Below are 18,658 nucleotides of genomic sequence, written 5' to 3' on the forward strand. Positions count from 1 at the left end.
AGGGAGGGTGAAGGGGGCACCAGGGGGAGCAGGAGTCTTTCCTCTCCCCACTCAGGTTCTCTCACCTACCACATGTGGTTTGGTGTCAGCCAGTATTGTACCAAGGAGGCAGGAAATGTGTTTCGGGGTGTTTTGAGAATGGATTGGATTTTTCCTTGTGGGGATTTGGGCTGGGATCCCTGTGCTGAGGCCCTGCTGCTGCTCCAGCCTCCCCGGGGACCCATGAGATCTGCTGGAATACAGAAACACTGGTCTTGGATTGAAGTTGAGGTCTTGACCCTCTGAAGGGCTGTTTGTGTGCTGTGTGGGTCAGTGTGAATGGTGTGGTCAGGTCCTCCTGGGCTGAATTAATGTGGCATCTTGACAAAAATAACACTGTTCATATTTTTATCTGGCTTCTAGTAGAATGCAGGGAGAGATTACGGGGATGATGGGGTTTTGTTGAATTAAAGGATGTGTCTGATTAGGGATTGTGCTGAAGCATTTAGATAGGAAAGGCTGGAGCAACGGTCACGTTGGTCACCTTAAGCATGGTGGGGAGGGGTGAGAGTGGCTGCCAGATGTGCTCCGTGGCTCCCGAGCAAACACATTCATTACAGGAGAGCCCCAGTGCTGTTAATGATTGACTGCCCCAGCCAAGGGCTTTCCAGGCATCTCCTGCTCCAGGGCCTTGTGAGACCATGGGGATGTTGTGCTGTGTGTGACCTGGTGGGCAAGGAAAGGGAGCTGCTGCAGGGGGATGTCCCACTGGGTTGGGATGCTCACGGTGAGGTAGCTGTGGCTGGTGCTATGGGTGGGTGGCCATGGTCGTGTGCCCCCAGCCCCCTGCCCATCTGTGGCAGGGCCCCTCCTGTGCTGCGCTGGGGGTCCTCCCATGCAGGAGGTGCACTCCCTGGTTTGGGGCCAGGCTGGTTAGAGCACATCTGAGGGGATGTTTTCCTGGGCTTGACCCGATGTTGCCATGGGATTATGGTGACTGCAGGGTATGGAGCTCTGCTGGGTTTGCTGCAGGTGCTGATGGTTCAGCCCTGTTCAGGGCTGGAGCTGTGCCTGCATGTTCTTCTCCTAGATGCCTACAGCATGGGCTGTTTTCATCCCTCCACTGAGGAGCATGCTCAAAACGCTGTAGCTGGTCCTGTGTCTAATTCCTGTGAAAATTAAATTCACAGAGGAGGAAGGTGAGATGGGGGGGACGGACAGGGGGGCCCGGGTGTTTCATCGCCATGGCAACACAGACTTCCAGGGGAAGGTGCTGAGGTTGGGAAGTAGATCACATACAGTTTACTTAACTTAAAAATATATATGTCTTTCCTGGAACAAGCTGTGTGCCGGCTCCCTGGTGCAGGAGGCAAGCTGAAGGGCTCCTGCTGCTGCGCTGCTCCCGGGCCTGGCTCTGTGCAGCTCTGCACTGGGAGGGATGTTGGGTTTTGGTCCATGCATCTCTGCTCCACGGGAGGGATGCTCAGCTCTGGTCCATGCAGCTCTGCTCCAGGGAGGGATGCTCAGCTCTGGTCCATGCAGCTCTGCTCCAGGGAGGGATGCTCAGCTCTGGTCCATGCAGCTCTGCTCCAGGGGAGGGTGCTCAGTCCTGGTCCATGCAGCTCTGCTCCAGAGAAGGATGCTCAGCTCTGGTCCATGCAGCTCTGCTCCAGAGAGGGATGCTCAGCTCTGGTCCATGCAGCTCTGCTCCAGAGAAGGATGCTCAGCTCTGGTCCAAGCAGCTCTGCTCCAGGGGAGGGAGCTCAGTCCTGGTCCATGCAGCTCTGCTCCAGAGAAGGATGCTCAGCTCTGGTCCATGCAGCTCTGCTCCAGAGAAGGATGCTCAGCTCTGGTCCATGCAGCTCTGCTCCGGGGGAGGGGGAGAGGGATGTTGAGCCCTGGCGCAGGCGCGGCAGGCACGGGCTCAGATCAGCTCCGTCTTATCCCGTTCGGGGAAGGTTCGGAATGCCAGAACAAGGCAGAGGGAAGCGGTTCCAAGGCAGGAACGCCTCCTTGCCCCGGTCCGGTTTTTGCGGGGCCGCCGTTTAACTTCCTCCGCTGAAAACCCCGGTGTCGGCGTGCTCAGACGCGGCTCTTCCCGCGGTCCCGGTCTGGCGGCGGGCGCACGGAGCGCGGTCGCGGTCCCGCACACACACACGCTGCCGCCGCCGGGGAGCGCGCAGGGCGGCGCGGGCGCGGAGGCGGGCGCGGACGCGCTGCTGCCCCCGCAGGTGCCGCGGCGAGGGCCGGAGCTCGGGCGGCGGCGGCGATGTCCGTGTCCCGGCCGGCCGGGAGGATGCCCGCCCGTCGGGCCGGCGTGCGGGCGGCCGTGGTGCTCATCGGGCTGCTGCACCGGTCCCGCAAGCAGAGCAAGGAGAAGAGGTGACGAGCGGGTGCGCTCGGGGGGCTGGGGGTGCCCTGGGGAGGGGGCTCCGGTGCGGGATGGAGCTGGGGTCGTGTGTGTGCGGGCAGCGCTCCCCCGGGGCTGGACCGCAGGCGCGGGGACCACCGGCACCGGGTACCGCGGTCTGTGCTTGTCTGCCCGGGGGTGACTGCGTGAGAGGGGGAGCAGGGGCCGGCCTCCCGCCGCCCCCAGCGGGGTGAGCCCCGACATCCGCCTCGCCCCACGGGGCACGGAGCTCCGGAGCCGCTTGGACTCGGCGCAGCAGCCGGGAGCAGCTGACGGGGGGTTTCGTCTTTCATTGACTAAGCCGCGGGTTGTGCTCGGCGTTCAAGTTTGCGCTGGGAGGAAAGGGCCTGCTGGCCATGGTGTGCCGCGGGCATCCGCGCCGCTTTCCCCCGCGCCCGAGCTGCTGTGCGCTGCCGAGGTTCGCCCCGCTCGGGTTTGCGCTGCACGTCCCCGGTCACGGAGTTCTCTCTCCTCCAGGACTGTGCTGCTCTGGCAACTTTGCTGTTAAAAATAGTGAGAATTGTGTGTCCAGACCTCGGCAGTGTGTGTACCGCTGAGCCGGGTGGAAGCGACGTGGGCACTGCTGCAGATGGAGGGTTTTTTGTGTGGTTTCCTGGCTGTTTTTTTGGTTCAATTTGTGATTTTGTACCACAGCCATATGAATGGAGAATTGATTACTCGGAATCTTTATTGTAACGTATCTCCTCATCTCCTTATCTATGAGACTGAAAAAAAAAATCAGAGTAAGACAATTGGGATGAAGCTGTAGCTCTTTGCCCACCCACAGCTCTGGGGCACAGAGGCCGTACCCCTGTTTTTCATGCCCCATTTCTCAGTGCTGCTGCCTTGGACAACAAGTGCCCTTGAGGGTAGGATTTTAATGATGCTTTTATGACTTAGCCATGGCCTTCCCCTGTAGTTCATGCGCTGCTGCTGCTGGTTTGGGATATTTTCTCCTCCTTTGCTGAGGTTTTGGGTGGATCATTAAAGCTGGGCATCCAGAGGTGTGTGCTCGCCTGAGCTGGGCCGTGCCACCACTGTGTAGGAGCTGCCTTGGGGCTTGACCATTCTTGTCTGCTGCCCCTCAAGTTTTGTCTTGTGGAGCCCAGGCCCATCCCTGCCCTAGCTCTGCCCATAGGCCGTGAGCTCAAGCTTTGGGCCAGCATATTTCGGAGGGGCTTGGGGTTGCGGGGTGGCCAGAGTCCCCCTGACCCCTCAGTGCTCTGTTGTCTGGAGCCTCTTCTCTCCCTTCCACGTGCTGTGTGTAGGGAGTGTGTGAGCACCAGCAAGGCCAGTGCTGCCAGCAGGGCCCAGATGCTCCTTCAGATATTGTCCCCCCTGGAACTCATTTGCCATCCTGCATTTGCCCCAGAGCATGGCAGGGAAGGAAGGGGAGAGCTTCACCTGTCACACCAAGCGAGGCTTTTCCCAAAGAGTTAGCTTTCCCCTGGGCACCAGCTTTCCATGAATGAGCTCAGCGCGACACTCGAGGGCTGAGGAAAAATCTGGCTCTGAACTCTCACAGAAATCTGGCCAACGTGTGGGTCTGGGTCTGTTGGGTTTTTCCCCCACCATCATGTTGAGCACGAGCTCTCTCAGTGTAGCTCTTGCTGGGGGTTTGCTCAGTGCGAGAAAAGTCGCACAGACACCTCAATGGGAGAACAAGACCCTGAGAAGGGGTTTTCTCCTTCTGCTGTGGACTGAGGAGCCTTCGTGGGAGCGACTGCAAGAATTCAGGCAGCGCTTTACGGCGGTTGCTTTGCCTTATGCAAGCTGCCAGGGCCATCAAAGTGACATAATCTGCAGGAAAAGGAAGGGACTGCTAGCGGCATCGTCAAAAGGGACTCTGTTCCTCCACCTGCTCCTATTTTCTTTTTTTCCTCCTACATTCAGTCTTTGTTCTGCGTTTGCAGTTGAGTTTTGCTTTACACGAGCCATATGCAAGGCTGGCAGGATCGGTGGCAGCTGCAGAGTCCCTGGTGGCCTGTGTCCCTTCCTTGTTAGCAACCCAGCAAAGAGCAACACAACAGCTCACCCTCACCGTGCTCCCCTCGCCGTGCTGGGGCGATGCTCCTGTCCCGCTCCAGAGATCCAGGGTTTGGATATGGATGTTTTCATCTAGATCCATTTTCCTTGATGTCCCATGTGTAAGTGAGGGGATGCTACAGCGGCTGTTCTCTGGTGGGGTACAGCCGGTGGGTGGGTGCCCCAGGGTGGATGCACCCCTCCATTCGCTCACCAGTCTCAGCTATGGTGTAGATGGCTGGGAACAAGGGAAGTGTTTCCACCCAGTGCTGGTGGTTTATGTGTTGGTTCAGGGCTGCTCACAGGTGGTCTGTGTCCTTGAGAAAACCTTTGTGCTGCTGAAGGCCGTTTTAATCCCTGGTTGTTTCAATGGGACGTTCACCGGAGCAGCGTCCTGCGTGGTTTGGGCCTCTCCCCTCCTGCCCCAGGCTGGGACCGCATCCCTTTGCCCTTTGGCATCGGTTCTGGCGGCGTTTGGAGACGCTGGTTTCTGGGAGCTGTTCTCTGCAGTTTGCAGGTTACTGAATCAGCTTGGGAATGGCTGCCCAGGGCTCACGGGCTCCTGTTTGCCAGGAATTGGCTCAGATGAGCCTTCTGCTCTTAAGTCCAGGAGTGCCTGGGCTGAGGTACCCAACCGGTGCGGGAAATCACTGCTTTCTGCTCCTGCGAGTGACAGCAGACGGTGAAGTTTGTAAATGATAGAATCCTCTTTCCACCATTATTTGCACAGGGAGCCCTGCTTTCCCGGCCAGACCAAGTGGGAAGTCCTTGGCTGGTTGGAAAGAACACAGAGCCTGCAGAGGGGCCGGCAGAGCAGGAGCGGGCCCCCCACTGTACCCTGCACAGGACAGACAATGCGCAGGGACCCAGCACAGGCGGTGCTGCCTGCACGAGTGTGGAACACTCCGCACTGTTCCCAGCAGTGTTTATTCCCTGTGCAGAGGGGTGATTAAAGTTGAACTCATGGCAGTGAAATGTCACCTTGCTGCGAGCAGGGCTCAGGCTGCCGCTCGTGGGAGCTGCCCGTGGGGTGTGCGCAGGTGCAGGCTGGCACTTCACACTTACCGTGATTTATTACAAGAAACGTAGAGCAGAAAATGCTGTGCTCGTTCTCTGCTGACTCTCGGTGCAGCTCGGTGCACCAAGGTAACGCTTCGGGGCAGGGCCAGCCTGAGCCCAGGACGTGACAAGGTAAATCAGCTCATTAGGGAAGATGTTCCGCAGCGGGGGCTTTGCAGCTGGGTGCCGGATGAGACCCGGGTCCGGGGGGAGCCCTGCAGCAGTGCGTGTCCTCTGCAGGCGTCCTCCCCGCCATGAGTGATGATGCAGCGAGATCTTGGCTGCCTGGAGTGCCCGGGATTGGATGGAGAGCTGTTCAAAGTCAGAGTAAGGTGCTCCGCTCAGGCACTCACTGCAGATCTCCACGTGCACAACCTCAGCCAGGTGCCCTTGTGGCTGTTGCAGATAAAAAACCGCTTTTGGACGAGTTCCTTTTGCAGTCTGAGCAGGCGGCCGAGGGCTTCTGGCTCCACTGGTCCCAGATCTAGGAGTGGGGGGCTCAGTCCCAACGTGAGTGGGGTGGAGAGGTTGCGGGATGGAGAGGAGCTTCTGGTGAGGGAGGACAAGCAGCCCCATCTCCTCTCCCACCACTGCCAGGCGCAGGGGCTTAAACCCGGCACTGGGAGGGTGAACAGCAGTACAGGGACAGAGTCTCCTGTGAAAATCAGATGCTGGGCACTGAATATTAAATAAGCTAAAAAGGGAGCAGCTGGCAAAGTGATGGCCATCAAGGGCAGAAAAATGATGAGGCCAAAAATAGAGGCTGTTAATTTACAGGATAATCTTCGCTGTCCTTCCTAAGGATGCAGCATCTGGACAGGCTGAACCTGTTGCTGCAAGAGTTTTGCACCTCCTTAGATCAGGTTTCATCTGCAGAATTAAGGGTAGGTTTAAAGGTAACCCACAATGCTCTGTGTTTAATTTACCCAGTGTAACAACTGGTAGAGCCAATCACTTAGTGTGAAACACCTCATTGTGTCAGGTAATAGGTTGACATCTCCTTTCACCATGTGTGATTTATATGAACACACCGTGTCAATTTAGAGCCTGGCTGCTAAATCAGACAAACAAAACAAGAAGGTGGGATGCATTAGGTGTTTTTCATTAGGCTTTAGGTTGGGAAAGCGAGAGAAAAGAGTGCACTTGGAGGCAGAAGTTCAGCTGAAAAAGCTGAGGGGGCATAGATATGAATATGTAGGCAATTTTGGGATGAACAGGGATGCTCTAAAGACAAGAGAAAGACTTTGTCTGCTCTCACTGTGTTGGGAACCCACCATTGCCCATGCACTCAAAATGGGAGGGAGCCCCCTTAGAACATCCCCATGGCTCTGGGAGGGGGATGGACCCACTGTGGTGGCAGGGCTGATCTCACGGTCTGCATTAGGGAGCCCTGCGGTTGGGCCTGCGTAACTGCATTAAGGTATTTCCTTAATTAGATTTACTAAGTATGTAGGATTCTAATTCTTTCTTTTCCTTCTCTCTTAATTTGCCTAATGAGAAAAACGAAGAAACAAAATTACAAAGACGGAGCCCCTGTTGCATCCGGAGAGGCCGCGTGTGGCCATGCAGCTCCGGAGGAGGCTCTCGCCCATCCTGTGCACGGTTGCCTGGCCCTGGCCAGGGTGGGCTCAGGGTGCTGGGGCTGGGTGAGGCCCCTGGCTGCTGCTGGGCCCTGGGTGTTGCCTCCAGGCAGTGAGTGCAGTGCCGTAACCTTTGTTACTGATGCTGGAACCACATGTCCTGTGCTGCCAGGGAGGGGGTGCAGAGGTTTTTACTGGAGTTGTGCTGTGCCAAGCCTAGGCTTCAGCTCATCACACCATTCCTGATGTCCTTTGCTGTGTGTTGTCTCCCCAGCTCCCCAGTTGCCCTCTCATGCGCTTGCAGCCAGGCTGCTCGGGCAGGAGCTGTGTGTTCACCATCCTGGCGCAGGCCTGCGGGCGTTTTGGGAAGGCTGACGTGGAGCATGCAAGGGGCTGTGCCATGGAAGGGTCTCAGCCCCCGGGGTCCATCCTGTGGCCCAGCACAGGCAGCGACGTTCGCAGGCTGCTGACGGCTGGCATCGCTGTCTCCAGGGCGCCTCAGGGTCCCGGGGCCGCTCCTGGGGCTGTGCTGTGGGTGGGAGCTGGGTGCTGGTGCCCTGGGGGACTGTGTGGTGTCCCCTGACCCTGTCCTTGCTGCTGTGGGCCCTGGGACCCTCACTGCGGTTTGGGCTCCATGGACATTTGTACCCCTGGCGCCAGGCGGGAGCGGGTCACAGCGTGGGGCAGCCTCCGTGGCTCTGGTGGCACCTTCAGGGGAGGTCCCAGGGGCTGCTCTGCCTGCGAGCACACTAGCGCACAGATAAGGACGTGCCGATCCTCCCCGTGATTCATTTAGCATCCCAGGAGGGCAGTCTGCTTAGGAATTAGGCTGACGGTCCTTGACCCCGCGCTGACGGGAGACTGAATCACCCCAGTCGGTGGCTGCAGTTTAACGTAACGTATTTCCAGCGCATGGAGGCTAATTACACGCGGCGGCTGCTGAATGGGTTTGTTTTGCTCTCCCCGGAATTGCAGGAGCGGTTCCAGCAGTTTGGCCCCAAAGAAGCAATCAGCATGTGACAGAGGAACATGTTGTTAAGTTGTGTGAGTGATTTTGCAATACTTAGGATATGATGCTATGGCAACCTGCTACAAATCACAGATAAATCAAATTATTTGTGCATCCCTGTAACTTTAATCTTTGCAAAGTCTGATACATTTTATGCCTTTGAGGCCACTCTGCAGATTAGAGCAACCAGGCAGAGCTCACGGTTCAAAGCAGGAGAGCAGAGGATGAGTGGTTTGCTCCAGATCAGGCTGTGCTTTAGTGTCCCAGAAAGTCAAAAAGCAAACAGTGGAAATCTGTCATCCTCAGCATTCTTTTCAGCAGCGCAGCCATGGTGAGTTGTGGAGAGGAGAATGGGCAGGAGCTCGATGAACAGCATGGAAGGGCAGGGAATGAATTCTGCTGTTGCCCGTACACCGACCTACATTGCTTTAGTTCATTTCTTGCATTGAGAAACTGGAAGATGCTCAGAGCTTAAACGAGATGAACTAATGGAAAGCAAATGCCTGCGTGCCTGCCCCGGGCTGTGGGAACTGCAGCCAGCAATTAATAACAAGTACAGAGGGTTTGGTTTGTGGGGTTCCGGGGGTTGTGGGCCAGGTCCCCCCGTGCTGTGCCGATTCCTCTGTGCCCCTCCAGGACAGAATCATAGGCTTGAATCCAGAATTCCCCATGACATCCAGCTGGTGTTCCCCTGCCTGCAACTGGAGTCCATTACCTTGTTCCTTGGATAATGAGAACTATCTGTCTGCATCCTGTTCCCTTGGCCACAGGCGCTGCAGCTCCCTGCTGCTGTCTCCATGTGTGCAACACACCAGCAGCACGGGCTGAGAGCTGGCAGTCCCCCAGGTCTGATCATGCTGCCCTGGGGACCTGGCACTGCTGGCTCCAGCTGCGTTGCCATGAAGTCAGTCCTACAATGACAGGACGAGATGCCAAATTCCCAGTGTGGGCTGTGGTGCTGAGAAGGGCAGGCTGGGACCCTGCAGGAGCGTGGGGCTGCAGTGCCTACCTGCAACCATAGTGTGCAGGGGCTACCTCTGGACTGCTGGTATGTACACGTGTATGTGTTGGGGGAGATGGAGCCAAGGTTCATCAGGAGCAGAAGTCTGCTTATTACCAAGAGCAGGAGCAGCAGCAGCCAGCCCTTCCCAAGCTCTGTTTCTGTCCCTTGTTAGCAGGGATGCAGCCAAACAGCCACCCCTTTGATCACAGAGGTGCCAGTGGGGTTTTGCACTTGCTATTGCACCAATGGTATGTAGAAAACTTGCCTGCAGTTCCCACAGCATCCCCGCTGTATCCCTGCACAGGAGGTCGGGAGTGCACCTCTGACGGGAGCTGTGTGCTTGGAGATGGCCCCAGCGGGTCCAGGCTGCCGTGTGCTGTGCCGTCCCGTGCCGTGCTGTGCCATCCCAGGGCAGGCTGCCATGGAACCAGACCTGGTTACTGTGAGATAAACAGGGGGACATTTTGGCCGTGTTTCTGCGGGGCTGACCTGGCAGGGACAAGAGGAAACGAGATTAACTCAGATCTTCTGACTCCCAGGCCAGTGTCTGGCAGTTCTGCTGCGAGCGGCAGCTTGGGCGTCTGCCTGGGGAGCAGCTGGTGGGAAAGGGCTGGGGTGTTTGGATCAGGCAGTCAGTGGAGGGCTGACGTTGTGCCTTATGAGGTTTGGGGGGATTCTGTGTGGGGTTTCTTGGCAGGTCCATGGCACAGGCGCTGCTCCCCCTGCCCTGGCGTCTCGCATCCTCCTGACACCTCTCACTGCCTCCAAATTCGGCCCATGCCAGGTGCCTGTTGGCAAAGGGGCTCTGGGCTGGGCCCTGCCAAACCTGCACTGGGGTGTCCCTGGGTTTGTGCTGGTGTCACCAAGCTGTCTGCATCCAAGCTCGGATGAGATTCATTCACCACCCAGGCTGCCAGTGGGGCAGTGAAGGGACAGCCCCAGCCAGTCCTCCCAGTGGAGGGACACTGTGGGGATGGGTGTTCATAGCAGCTGAGTCCTGCTTCCCTCCTCCACCTGCATCCCTGTCACCGCGCCCCAGTCCTGCAGCCGGGCTCTGGCTGGCTCCTGGGATGAAGGCAGGTGCTCAGCGGGGCAGAGGGGTCCCACCCCACACTGGGCACGGGGCTCCTCAGATGGCTTTTACCATCTTCTGATGCCGTTTGGTCCCTTCTCAGATTCAAGCTGCGCTTCCCCGGCAGCCGGCCCGCGGCTTCGCCAAGGAAGATCAGCGCCGGTCTCCCGGGGCGCTGACACGCCTGTGCCTTGGCTCTTTCAGGAAACAGGAGCTGCTCAGCAGCACGGATGTGACCGTCCCGGAGCGGCCGCTCTCGCCCCCCCTCACCGCGCCGCCGACCATGAAGGTGAGTGAGTGCGCGGGGGATGCTCACGGGGCTGCGGCGCGGAGGGGCCGGGGCGCCGGCTCCGCAGGGCCGGGCTGCTGAGGAGCAGCGCTTCCAACGCCGCGGCTGCACGGGTCCGGGCTGCTCCGGGGGGCGGGGGAGGCAGCAGTGGGTGGGCTCTGGAGCTGAGCCCGCAGCGCGTTCAGGCACCATCAGCCGGGTGCGTGTCGCTGGGCTCGCATGGCGCGGCTGCGGGCAGCGGTGCCAGGCAGGGCGCAGAGAGCCGGTGCTGATACCCTCTAAGAGCCACCACGAGGCAGCAGGCAGGAGCTGCGGGCAGCGCCTGACCCAGCGCTCACCCTGCCAGGGGCCGCTCTGCTGCTGCCCTTTGCCGTGGTGGAGGCAGCGGGGCACAGAACGCGGCTCTTTCCCTCTGCTGTGCCCATGCGAGGTCACCTCTGCAGGCTCTGCTCCTCCTGCATCTTCCCAAACCCAGCGGGAAAGGTCACGAGAGCCTGGTTAGACCTGGAAGCCGGTCCTGGGTGAGCCGGGGCCGGTTGGGCACCTCCGCAGCTCCCAGCTCGTGTTTATCTCACCCAAACAGCCTCAGGCGAGCAGGGAGCGCGCAGCCCCGTGCCAAGCAGCGCGATGCAGAGCCGGGTGGTGATCTGGGGCAGAGCTTCGGAGTGAATTCAGGAGGAAAAGTCGATTTGAGACGTGGAAATGAATGGGAAAATAGGATAAAATAACTGGGGTTCACCAAAAGCAGCTTCTGTGAGAGCCATCCTAGACGTTTCAGCGATGCCACTTTCCACACAAAGGCAGTTGTAGCTCTTCTCCCCGGGTTGCTGCAGAGTGCTCGCTGTGAAGCCACCCAGGAAAATACTCATTAAGTAGGAGATGAAGTGGATGTGAGGATTTTAAGGTAGCTGAGAACCTGGTTAAATGATTAAGAGCAAGTGGGTTTGGAAATAGAACACTGAGTTGGAGGAGTTTGTTAGTGGAGCATTTGATGGTTTGGCTGTTTATGGTTTTGTGCATGACCTTTCCACACAAAGCAGGTGGGAAGTGACATGGATCACTGGTGACATGAGTTGTGGCACCTCATTGGGCTACAGAGGAGGAGAGGGGGATCCCAAGGGGGGTCAGAGCCTGGAGCAATGGGAGGGAACAGGGATGCCTTTGCCCACATCATGTTTTAAATGGAAATTCTGCCTGTTAACACAGGCTGAGCCCGGCTGTGTGGGTGCAGAGGTGGCTCCTGGTGCTGGGGTCTGCTCCCTGCCCTGCTGCTGCTGCAGGGTGCATCCCACCATGGGGCTGTGCATCCCACCATGGGGCTGTGCATCCCAGTATGGGGCCGTGCATCCCAGTATGGGGCCAAGCATCCCAGCACGGGGCTGTGCATCCCAGCACGGGGCTGTGCATCCCAGCACGGGGCTGAGCATCCCAGCACGGGGCTGAGCACCCGGTAGTGTCTGGCAAACCCTGTCTCGCTTCCTGCCCAACCTGTTTCAGGCACTTTGCCTCCCAGGGAGCCACCCTTTGAGACAACAAAGCAGCAGCCCTGCCTCTGGCCTGGGGAAACATTAACGAAGGAGGTGTGGGACAGGCAGGGATGGCGGCAGCCAGGGCCCATGACAAGCGTGGCCGTGGCTGCTGCATGGGGTGGTGATGCAGGAAGATGATGGATTTCTTCCGGGGCCTGCTGGTGAGTGCTCCCGGACCCGCGGGAGGGGTGCTGGGCAGCACTGCCCCACTGCGCTCCATCCTGGCTGATCCCACCGGTGCAGGGCTTCCTTATGGGGGTATCTTTCTCTGGAAGCCTTCAAAGGGCACTTTTTGCAGCAGCTTCTGCTGAGAGGAGCCGTGTCCTTCACTGTGCAGATGCACCGGAATGTGACCATCCGTCTCTCGTGCTGTCTGTAGCACGCTCAGTGGTGAGGGTGAGGACACACGAGCTTGGAAGGAAAAGCAGCGGTGGCATCTCAGTGGAGTGTTTTGATTTCTGAGGCCGTTTGGACCTGCTCCTGGGCAGGTCTGTCCTGCTGAAGGTGGGGGGGGGGGGGGACGGACACACTGTCCCCTCCGTGTTGCCTTGGGTTGCCCTGAAGAAGCAGATGGGGGTCAGTTTGGAACCTTTCAGCTTCCTGCTGGGCAGCACAAAGGTGTAATTGTCTCTGCTATAATTACCAAAATACCTGCGGCCCAGTGAAGCTGGCTCCAAGCTGCAGAAATCCCTGCAGGGCACAGACTGCCGTCTGCTGCGCTGAGCACATGAACGGGCTCCCGGGGGAGCTCCTTTGGCAGGTGGATCCGGTGCCGCTGTGCGCGTTGGTTCCCTGGGTCTGGCTGCCGCCAGAGCGGCTCCTGGAAACTGTGTCAACTGCTCAAAGAGTGTTTGTCCATCGCAGAGACCCGAACATGAACTGGAGTCTAAACTAAGCTCAGAATAAGGAAAAGCCTTTTTAAAGGGCTTCCAGGTTCAGGCTCTTCCGAGCCCGGGCTTTGTTTTCCCTCCTGTAGGTGCAGGAGGTTAAACTGGGCACAGTGTGAAGCTGGAAGCGTGGCCTGCACGGGCAGTGTCTCTGCCCCATTCCAGCCGGCGTCACTGGGGCAGCCATAGGCTGCTAGTGCTGTAAAACCAACCTTTGCTCACCACGTTTGTTAGAAGAAAATCTCTCTGAGGTTTTCCTTTGGGTTTTGATTTTCTTTTCTTCGTCTCCCCTTCTGTTTGTTTTTCCTCTCCTTTTTGTCTTTTGATAAATCCAGTCTGTTCTAAGACTCACTAAAATCGCCCCCAAGCCTTTCTCCTTGGTACCGTGGCTCTTTCTGCCCCAAATCCCTCATCCCTCTTCTGCAAACTGTTTCTGGTAGCCGGCAGCATTGGAGCTGCTGATCTGGTTCCTGCTCTCCCTCCTGGACCACAGCATCACCTGCAGCACAGATGCCCCTTGGTCTTATGAGCAGGGAGCAAACACGGGTTAGAGGAGAGGTGGGAAGGATGCAGGAAGGAAGCACAGGGCGGCTGCAGCAGGGCTCCAGAGAAGCCATGGAACAGTTTACTGGGAATGCCTCAGCATTCACAGCCGCTGCTTGACAAGATCGTTTATTTGCCTGTACTTGAGAGCAGGAAAAGCCGGATGAGGATCAGGATCATCCAGCTGTGCCTGACCCCCTGCACCAAGTGTTGCCAAAGAAAGGGAGCCACTTGCTCCATGCACTGGGGATGCTTGCGGGGCTGCAAAGCCCCGTGGCACTCAGACCATCTTCCTGAGCTGCTTTGGAAGTGGAACAGAGCACAGGAGGAGAGGAGGGAGCTGCTGCTGCTCCCTGTGTTGCCCGTGGCTGCACTGGGGGTACCTGCTGTGGGACAGCCATGGCCCTCAGGGCAGCTGTGGTGTCCATCCCTGCCCAGCAGCAGCGCTGGAGGGGATGTCACAGAGCCATCGGTTATGGATGGAGTCTCTTCTTCCCTTTCCTGCTGAGAGCCGGGGTGCCAGTAAGGGGTGGGGGTCCGGTGTCCCGGCCTGGGCGTTCCTGGGGCTGTCTTGGCTCCTGTCTGTGAATTGAACAGGAGACTTCCTTCTTCTCTTTTCCAGTCTGCAGAATTCTTCGAAATGCTGGAAAAAATGCAGGTGAGCAGCCGTGTGCATGCCAGCAATGCGGGACCCCCTGCTCCTCCTGCACCGAACGTGCAGGACCCCCTCTCCAACCATACCCTGCTCTGAATTGCTGCTGAAGCCCCTGCGCTGTGAGCCCTGTTTCGCCAGGCAGGGCACGTGCTCTCAGACTCGGTCCCATTGCTCCCTGGTAAAGTGGGGATGCTGCTGCCTGTCTCTGCAAACAGCAGGCTCTGGTGCAGAGCACGGCTGGGTCTAGCAGTATCTCAGTACCCTCTGGTCAGGGCAAGGCATGCTCTTGTCCCACACTGAAACACATCAGGATGTGCATAAGGAGGACGCTCGGGGGACCAGGGTGTCCCCTGACATGTGCCTTGTCCCTGCAGGAGGGATGCTGGCAGGCAGTGCTCACCCCCAGTGCTGGGATGTGCAGCACTCTCCCTGCATGGTGCATGTTGTGTTTGGTGCCTGGAAAATGATGGTCTCGTGTAGATGTTTTCTGTGTGGTGCTGCTGTGTCCCAGGTCTTGTTCTGCCACATCCTGTGTTACACTGGGGTCTGTCCTGGCACACTGGCACCTCTGCAGAGCCTCCTCCTTTCATGTCACTCATGTCGGTGATTTCTGTGTAGCAAAATACCCTTGTGGTTCTGTCTGTGTCATCGTGAACATCTTCATTATTCAGTCTATTCATTTTGTTCCAAACAGGCACCAAAACTTGAAGAACAGAGGGCTGGAAGCCAAAAACACAAGGTTGGTTGAATTCTGTTTCTTGCATGGGTCTCTTCAGGTGTCCCCCCCCCCTTATCTCAGAGCTTTACTGTGCATCACCAAAAGCAGTCACTGAAAGGACTAAAAAAGATTTAATGTTATTGAAAGGCAAGGCACAGATTGAACTGCAGAGATGAGGGAGTGGTGCGGGTAAACCCCTAATCCAGCTTTATGTCCAAGCCTGTGCATTTCAGCCGTGAGCTGGGCAAAACCTTGTGCTGGGCTGCAGAGCTGAGAGCTTACATGGTAATGGAGACCCCCTGGGGAAGGGCTTGTCCTGCCCAGGGCCTTCCTGCTGACCCGGGCACAGAGGGGTCCCCACGTGTGTCCCCAGGCTCCTGGGGCTGTGTCCATCACCCGTCAGGAGCATCACGCTCTGTTACTGCCTGGTGCTCAGCGCAGGGCGTGGGGATGGGAGGACCCAAGCAGTCGCTGGATGTGGTCTTAAGGGATGTCTGGTGGGGAACAGATGGTCATATACGGTGTTTTGATTCCTTTTTGCAGGAAGACTACATCCCGTACCCCAGCATCGATGAGGTGGGTGCCCTGAGCCACCCTGAGCGCCTTCTGGCGATTGCCTTTCCAAAACCACTGATGCCGGGAATTGGTGGAATCCCATTCCAAGGGGAGCTGCACAAAGCATGTTCCTCCTCCCCATCTTTGCAGCTGCTGCTTTTCCTCAGTGGCACATTCCCTCTTCTGGCAGAGAGAGAAGAGCTTTCAGGGAGGGGCTGGATTTGCCTTGGTGCCAGGGCTGGGAGCTGTTGTGGGGGGGACAGGATGTGGGGCAATGAGCCCTGCACCCCACATCCACACCCCAGTCCTGCCCGACCCCTCACGGGCACATCTCCTGCAGATCCTGGAGAAGGGCAGCCCGTACCCGCTGATCATCCTGCCCCAGTTTGGGGGATACTGGATCGAAGACCCGGAAAACCTCGGCACGCCGACCTCATCCGACAGCAGCATCTGCGAGGAGGAGGAGGAGAACCTCAGCCCCAGCACCTATGGCTACAAGCTGGAGTGCAAAGGAGAGGCCAGAGCCTACAGGAAGCATTTCCTGGGGAAGGTGGGTGCCCTGGCACAGGGGGCAAGTGGTCAGCTGAAAATTACCCCCAAGAATAAAAGGAAAGCGTAAAATTGAGAGCAAAATGGGCAAATCCTGCACCTGCACCTTCCCCTTTGCAAGGATAGCAGGGACTGGAGGGTTACAGCCATGGCCCTCTTGCTCCCAGGCTTGTAATCCCCTTCCTCCACCTGACCAAGGCTGAGGGCATAGTGCTGCGCTCCACAGGCAGAGGGATGAAGCCCTGGTCCTGGAGAGGAGGGTGGGAGGGAATCGAGTCCTCACCTCCAGCCAGGCACAGGGCTGCCCTCGCCATGGGCAGGCTGCTCCCCACTAACGCTGTTTTGATGGTTTCTATTCTAGGATCATTTAAATTTTTACTGTACAGCCAGCAGCCTTGGGAATCTGATCCTTTCCATTAAGTGTGAGGAGGCAGATGGCACCGAATACCTAAGGATTATACTCAGGTATGCTTTGTTTAACAAAATATTTTCCTTTGGGAGCCTTTCGTTTTGTTTCTGTAGTAAAGGCCGGCAGCATGCTACTGCAGCTTGAGAGGGGCTTAGGGAGGGATGAGATGAAATGGGATGGGATGGGATGGGGTGGGAAGCAGCAGCATCCTCCTTTTACTGTTTTAACACGGGAGCTGCCTGCCCCCTGATAAGGAACACGAGACTTTGATCTGCTGCTAAACCTGCTGAAACCAAGTGTAAACCCCTCCGGGTTTAATCCTCTCTGGGATAATGCCAGTCACATCTACCACTGTCCCGCTGTAAGCTGACAAGGCACAGCGTGTCTGAACCTTTGTGTCACTTCCCTCCAAACTATGAATAGTTTAAGAGCTGCAGCGATGAGAAGACAAATGGAGCCTTTCCTTACTCACCAGCCCCTATAAATCTAGCAGAACATGGTTTTCCACCAGCATCACTGCGGGGGGCTGCACTCTGCATCCCTTTGCCTTAGACACTCCCTGATGTCTGCTCCTTTCTGCTGCTTTGCTAGGTCCAAGGTGAAGACATTGCATGAAAGGATCCCCCTGGCAGGATTTAGCAAGCTCCCTAGCATCCCCCAGATTGCAAAGGTAAAGTACCAGGCTGGGCTGGGAACCCTGCAGCAAAGCCCACGCCACTGTGGTGTTGGATAGCATTGGATGCTCTTGGGCAGCAGTGCCTGGGCTCTTGGGACCAGGGGCCCTTGGTGGCTGGTGATATGCACTGTCCCTGTGGGTTTCCCACCGATTCTGGGCAGGTCACTGGTTGATATGTGGGGGAAGAGGGGAGGAAATGTCAGCACCTTTGACCTATGGAGACACATGGGACTTGTCTTGCTGCATCCTCGATCGGGTACCAACCAGGCCACTGAGCATCCCACTGAGAGGGTGCAAAGAGGGCAGCTCCTGCAATCAGAGGCTGGATTTGGCTCCTTTATGAGACATTCCCAGCCTTGCTGTGGCAGGACAGGGACGTCCCCTCCACACCCAGGGGTCCAGCACTGACTGCTCTTCCCCCTTGCACACAGGCCTTCTGCGACGACGCCTCTGGGCTGAAGTTCAACCCAGTTCTGTACCCCAAGGTGAGCTCGCTTACCCCAGGTCAGTCACATATCCATCAGAGAAGGCTGGGTAGGGTTAATTCTCCCCTTTCCTCCAGGATCCAGCAGCTGCCCTGAGACTCTTTTGCACATCAATGAAACAATTCACATTTTGCTTTGCCCAGGCCTCCCAGATGATAGTGTCTTACGATGAGCACGAGGTCAACAACACGTTCAAGTTTGGTGTGATCTACCAGAAGTTCCGGCAGGTGAGGGCTCCCTGCGCCGTCCTCTCGTGTCTGTGTTTCACAAGCGGAGTTAATCCTGCCGCGTGCAGCGCGCCGCGTTGCGGGGTGTCCTCAATAACGCGTTCCTTACCGCTCAGATGTTTCCCCGGCTCATTGAAAAGTGATGTGACTGAGGAACCTCGGCGCGGAAGTCAGCCCACAGGCTGCTGTAGGAGCAGGGGATGTGAGAATGGGTTGTAGCAGGGATGGTATTTTAATCAGATGTATGTTTAGACGGTGAAACAGTTACGTTTGTCTTGGAGGACTGCGGGCTCTGAAGACATGCTTTTGCTGGAAAGGCTGTCATTAGGTGGGAATGCTGGATGGGGAGTGCAGAGGCAGCTGTGTGTCATAACTCACAGGATTATTCTGACAGGCACTCTAATTATCTCTGCATATTGCATTTTACTCTGGGTAGGGTGACTCATGCAAGGCCACAATTGAAGTCCCGTTGTTTTGAAATGTAGCACACGAGGGATGGTCAAGACTTGGATTTTCCAGCGGGGAATTCATCTGCATTTTGGTGTTTCCTGAACATTATCCTGAGGTCCTCGCTGCTGGTCAGAAGCTGCTCTCAGCAGCTTCACCTTTGGGTATTTTGGTGACAGGGTGGGTGATGACCAGCCCGCGGCAAGCACAGTGGTGCCAGCAGGGGAGCAGCTTGTGGCTGTGTGTGGCACCCTGGGACAAGGTGCTGGTGGCACTCCTGGAGACCCTGTGGATGGGCAGGAGGTGTGGACAGGCAGGGAGAGGTGGCCCAAGCAGAAACCACCAAGCAGAGCTGTGGCAGGGTGGTTCCTTTCTCTGTTACTGCGGCACTTTGCTGATAGGAAGGTTTGATTGTAAGGGTGAAATGAGGAAGGCACCCTTGTAAGGGGCCCCCCATGTTCGTGGTGTCCATGGTTGTGTCTGTGCCACCTGTAGCATGGCAGAGGAGCAACTGGCTGCTGGAAACAGGCACAGCTGGGGCTCTCAAAAGAT

General features: G+C 57.2%; 1 protein-coding gene across 1 annotated transcript in view; it reads left to right on the forward strand.

The window, feature by feature from the left end:
• Positions 1 to 18,658, forward strand: part of RAP1GAP2 (RAP1 GTPase activating protein 2) — a 57,090-nt gene that overhangs the window by 28,455 nt on the left and 9,977 nt on the right. Inside the window, exons 4-12 of the mRNA XM_057419987.1 lie at positions 10,342 to 10,426; positions 14,008 to 14,043; positions 14,735 to 14,779; positions 15,302 to 15,334; positions 15,654 to 15,863; positions 16,224 to 16,327; positions 16,863 to 16,941; positions 17,379 to 17,432; positions 17,576 to 17,659. Of these exons, the coding sequence (XP_057275970.1) occupies positions 10,342 to 10,426; positions 14,008 to 14,043; positions 14,735 to 14,779; positions 15,302 to 15,334; positions 15,654 to 15,863; positions 16,224 to 16,327; positions 16,863 to 16,941; positions 17,379 to 17,432; positions 17,576 to 17,659 (730 nt within the window). The remainder of the gene's footprint in view (positions 1 to 10,341; positions 10,427 to 14,007; positions 14,044 to 14,734; positions 14,780 to 15,301; positions 15,335 to 15,653; positions 15,864 to 16,223; positions 16,328 to 16,862; positions 16,942 to 17,378; positions 17,433 to 17,575; positions 17,660 to 18,658) is intronic.

This window comes from Pezoporus wallicus, unplaced genomic scaffold, assembly GCF_028554395.1.
Source record: "Pezoporus wallicus isolate ANWC-B61680 ecotype Strahan unplaced genomic scaffold, APGP_CSIRO_Pwel_v1 contig_12814, whole genome shotgun sequence".
NCBI lineage: Eukaryota > Metazoa > Chordata > Aves > Psittaciformes > Psittacidae > Pezoporus > Pezoporus wallicus.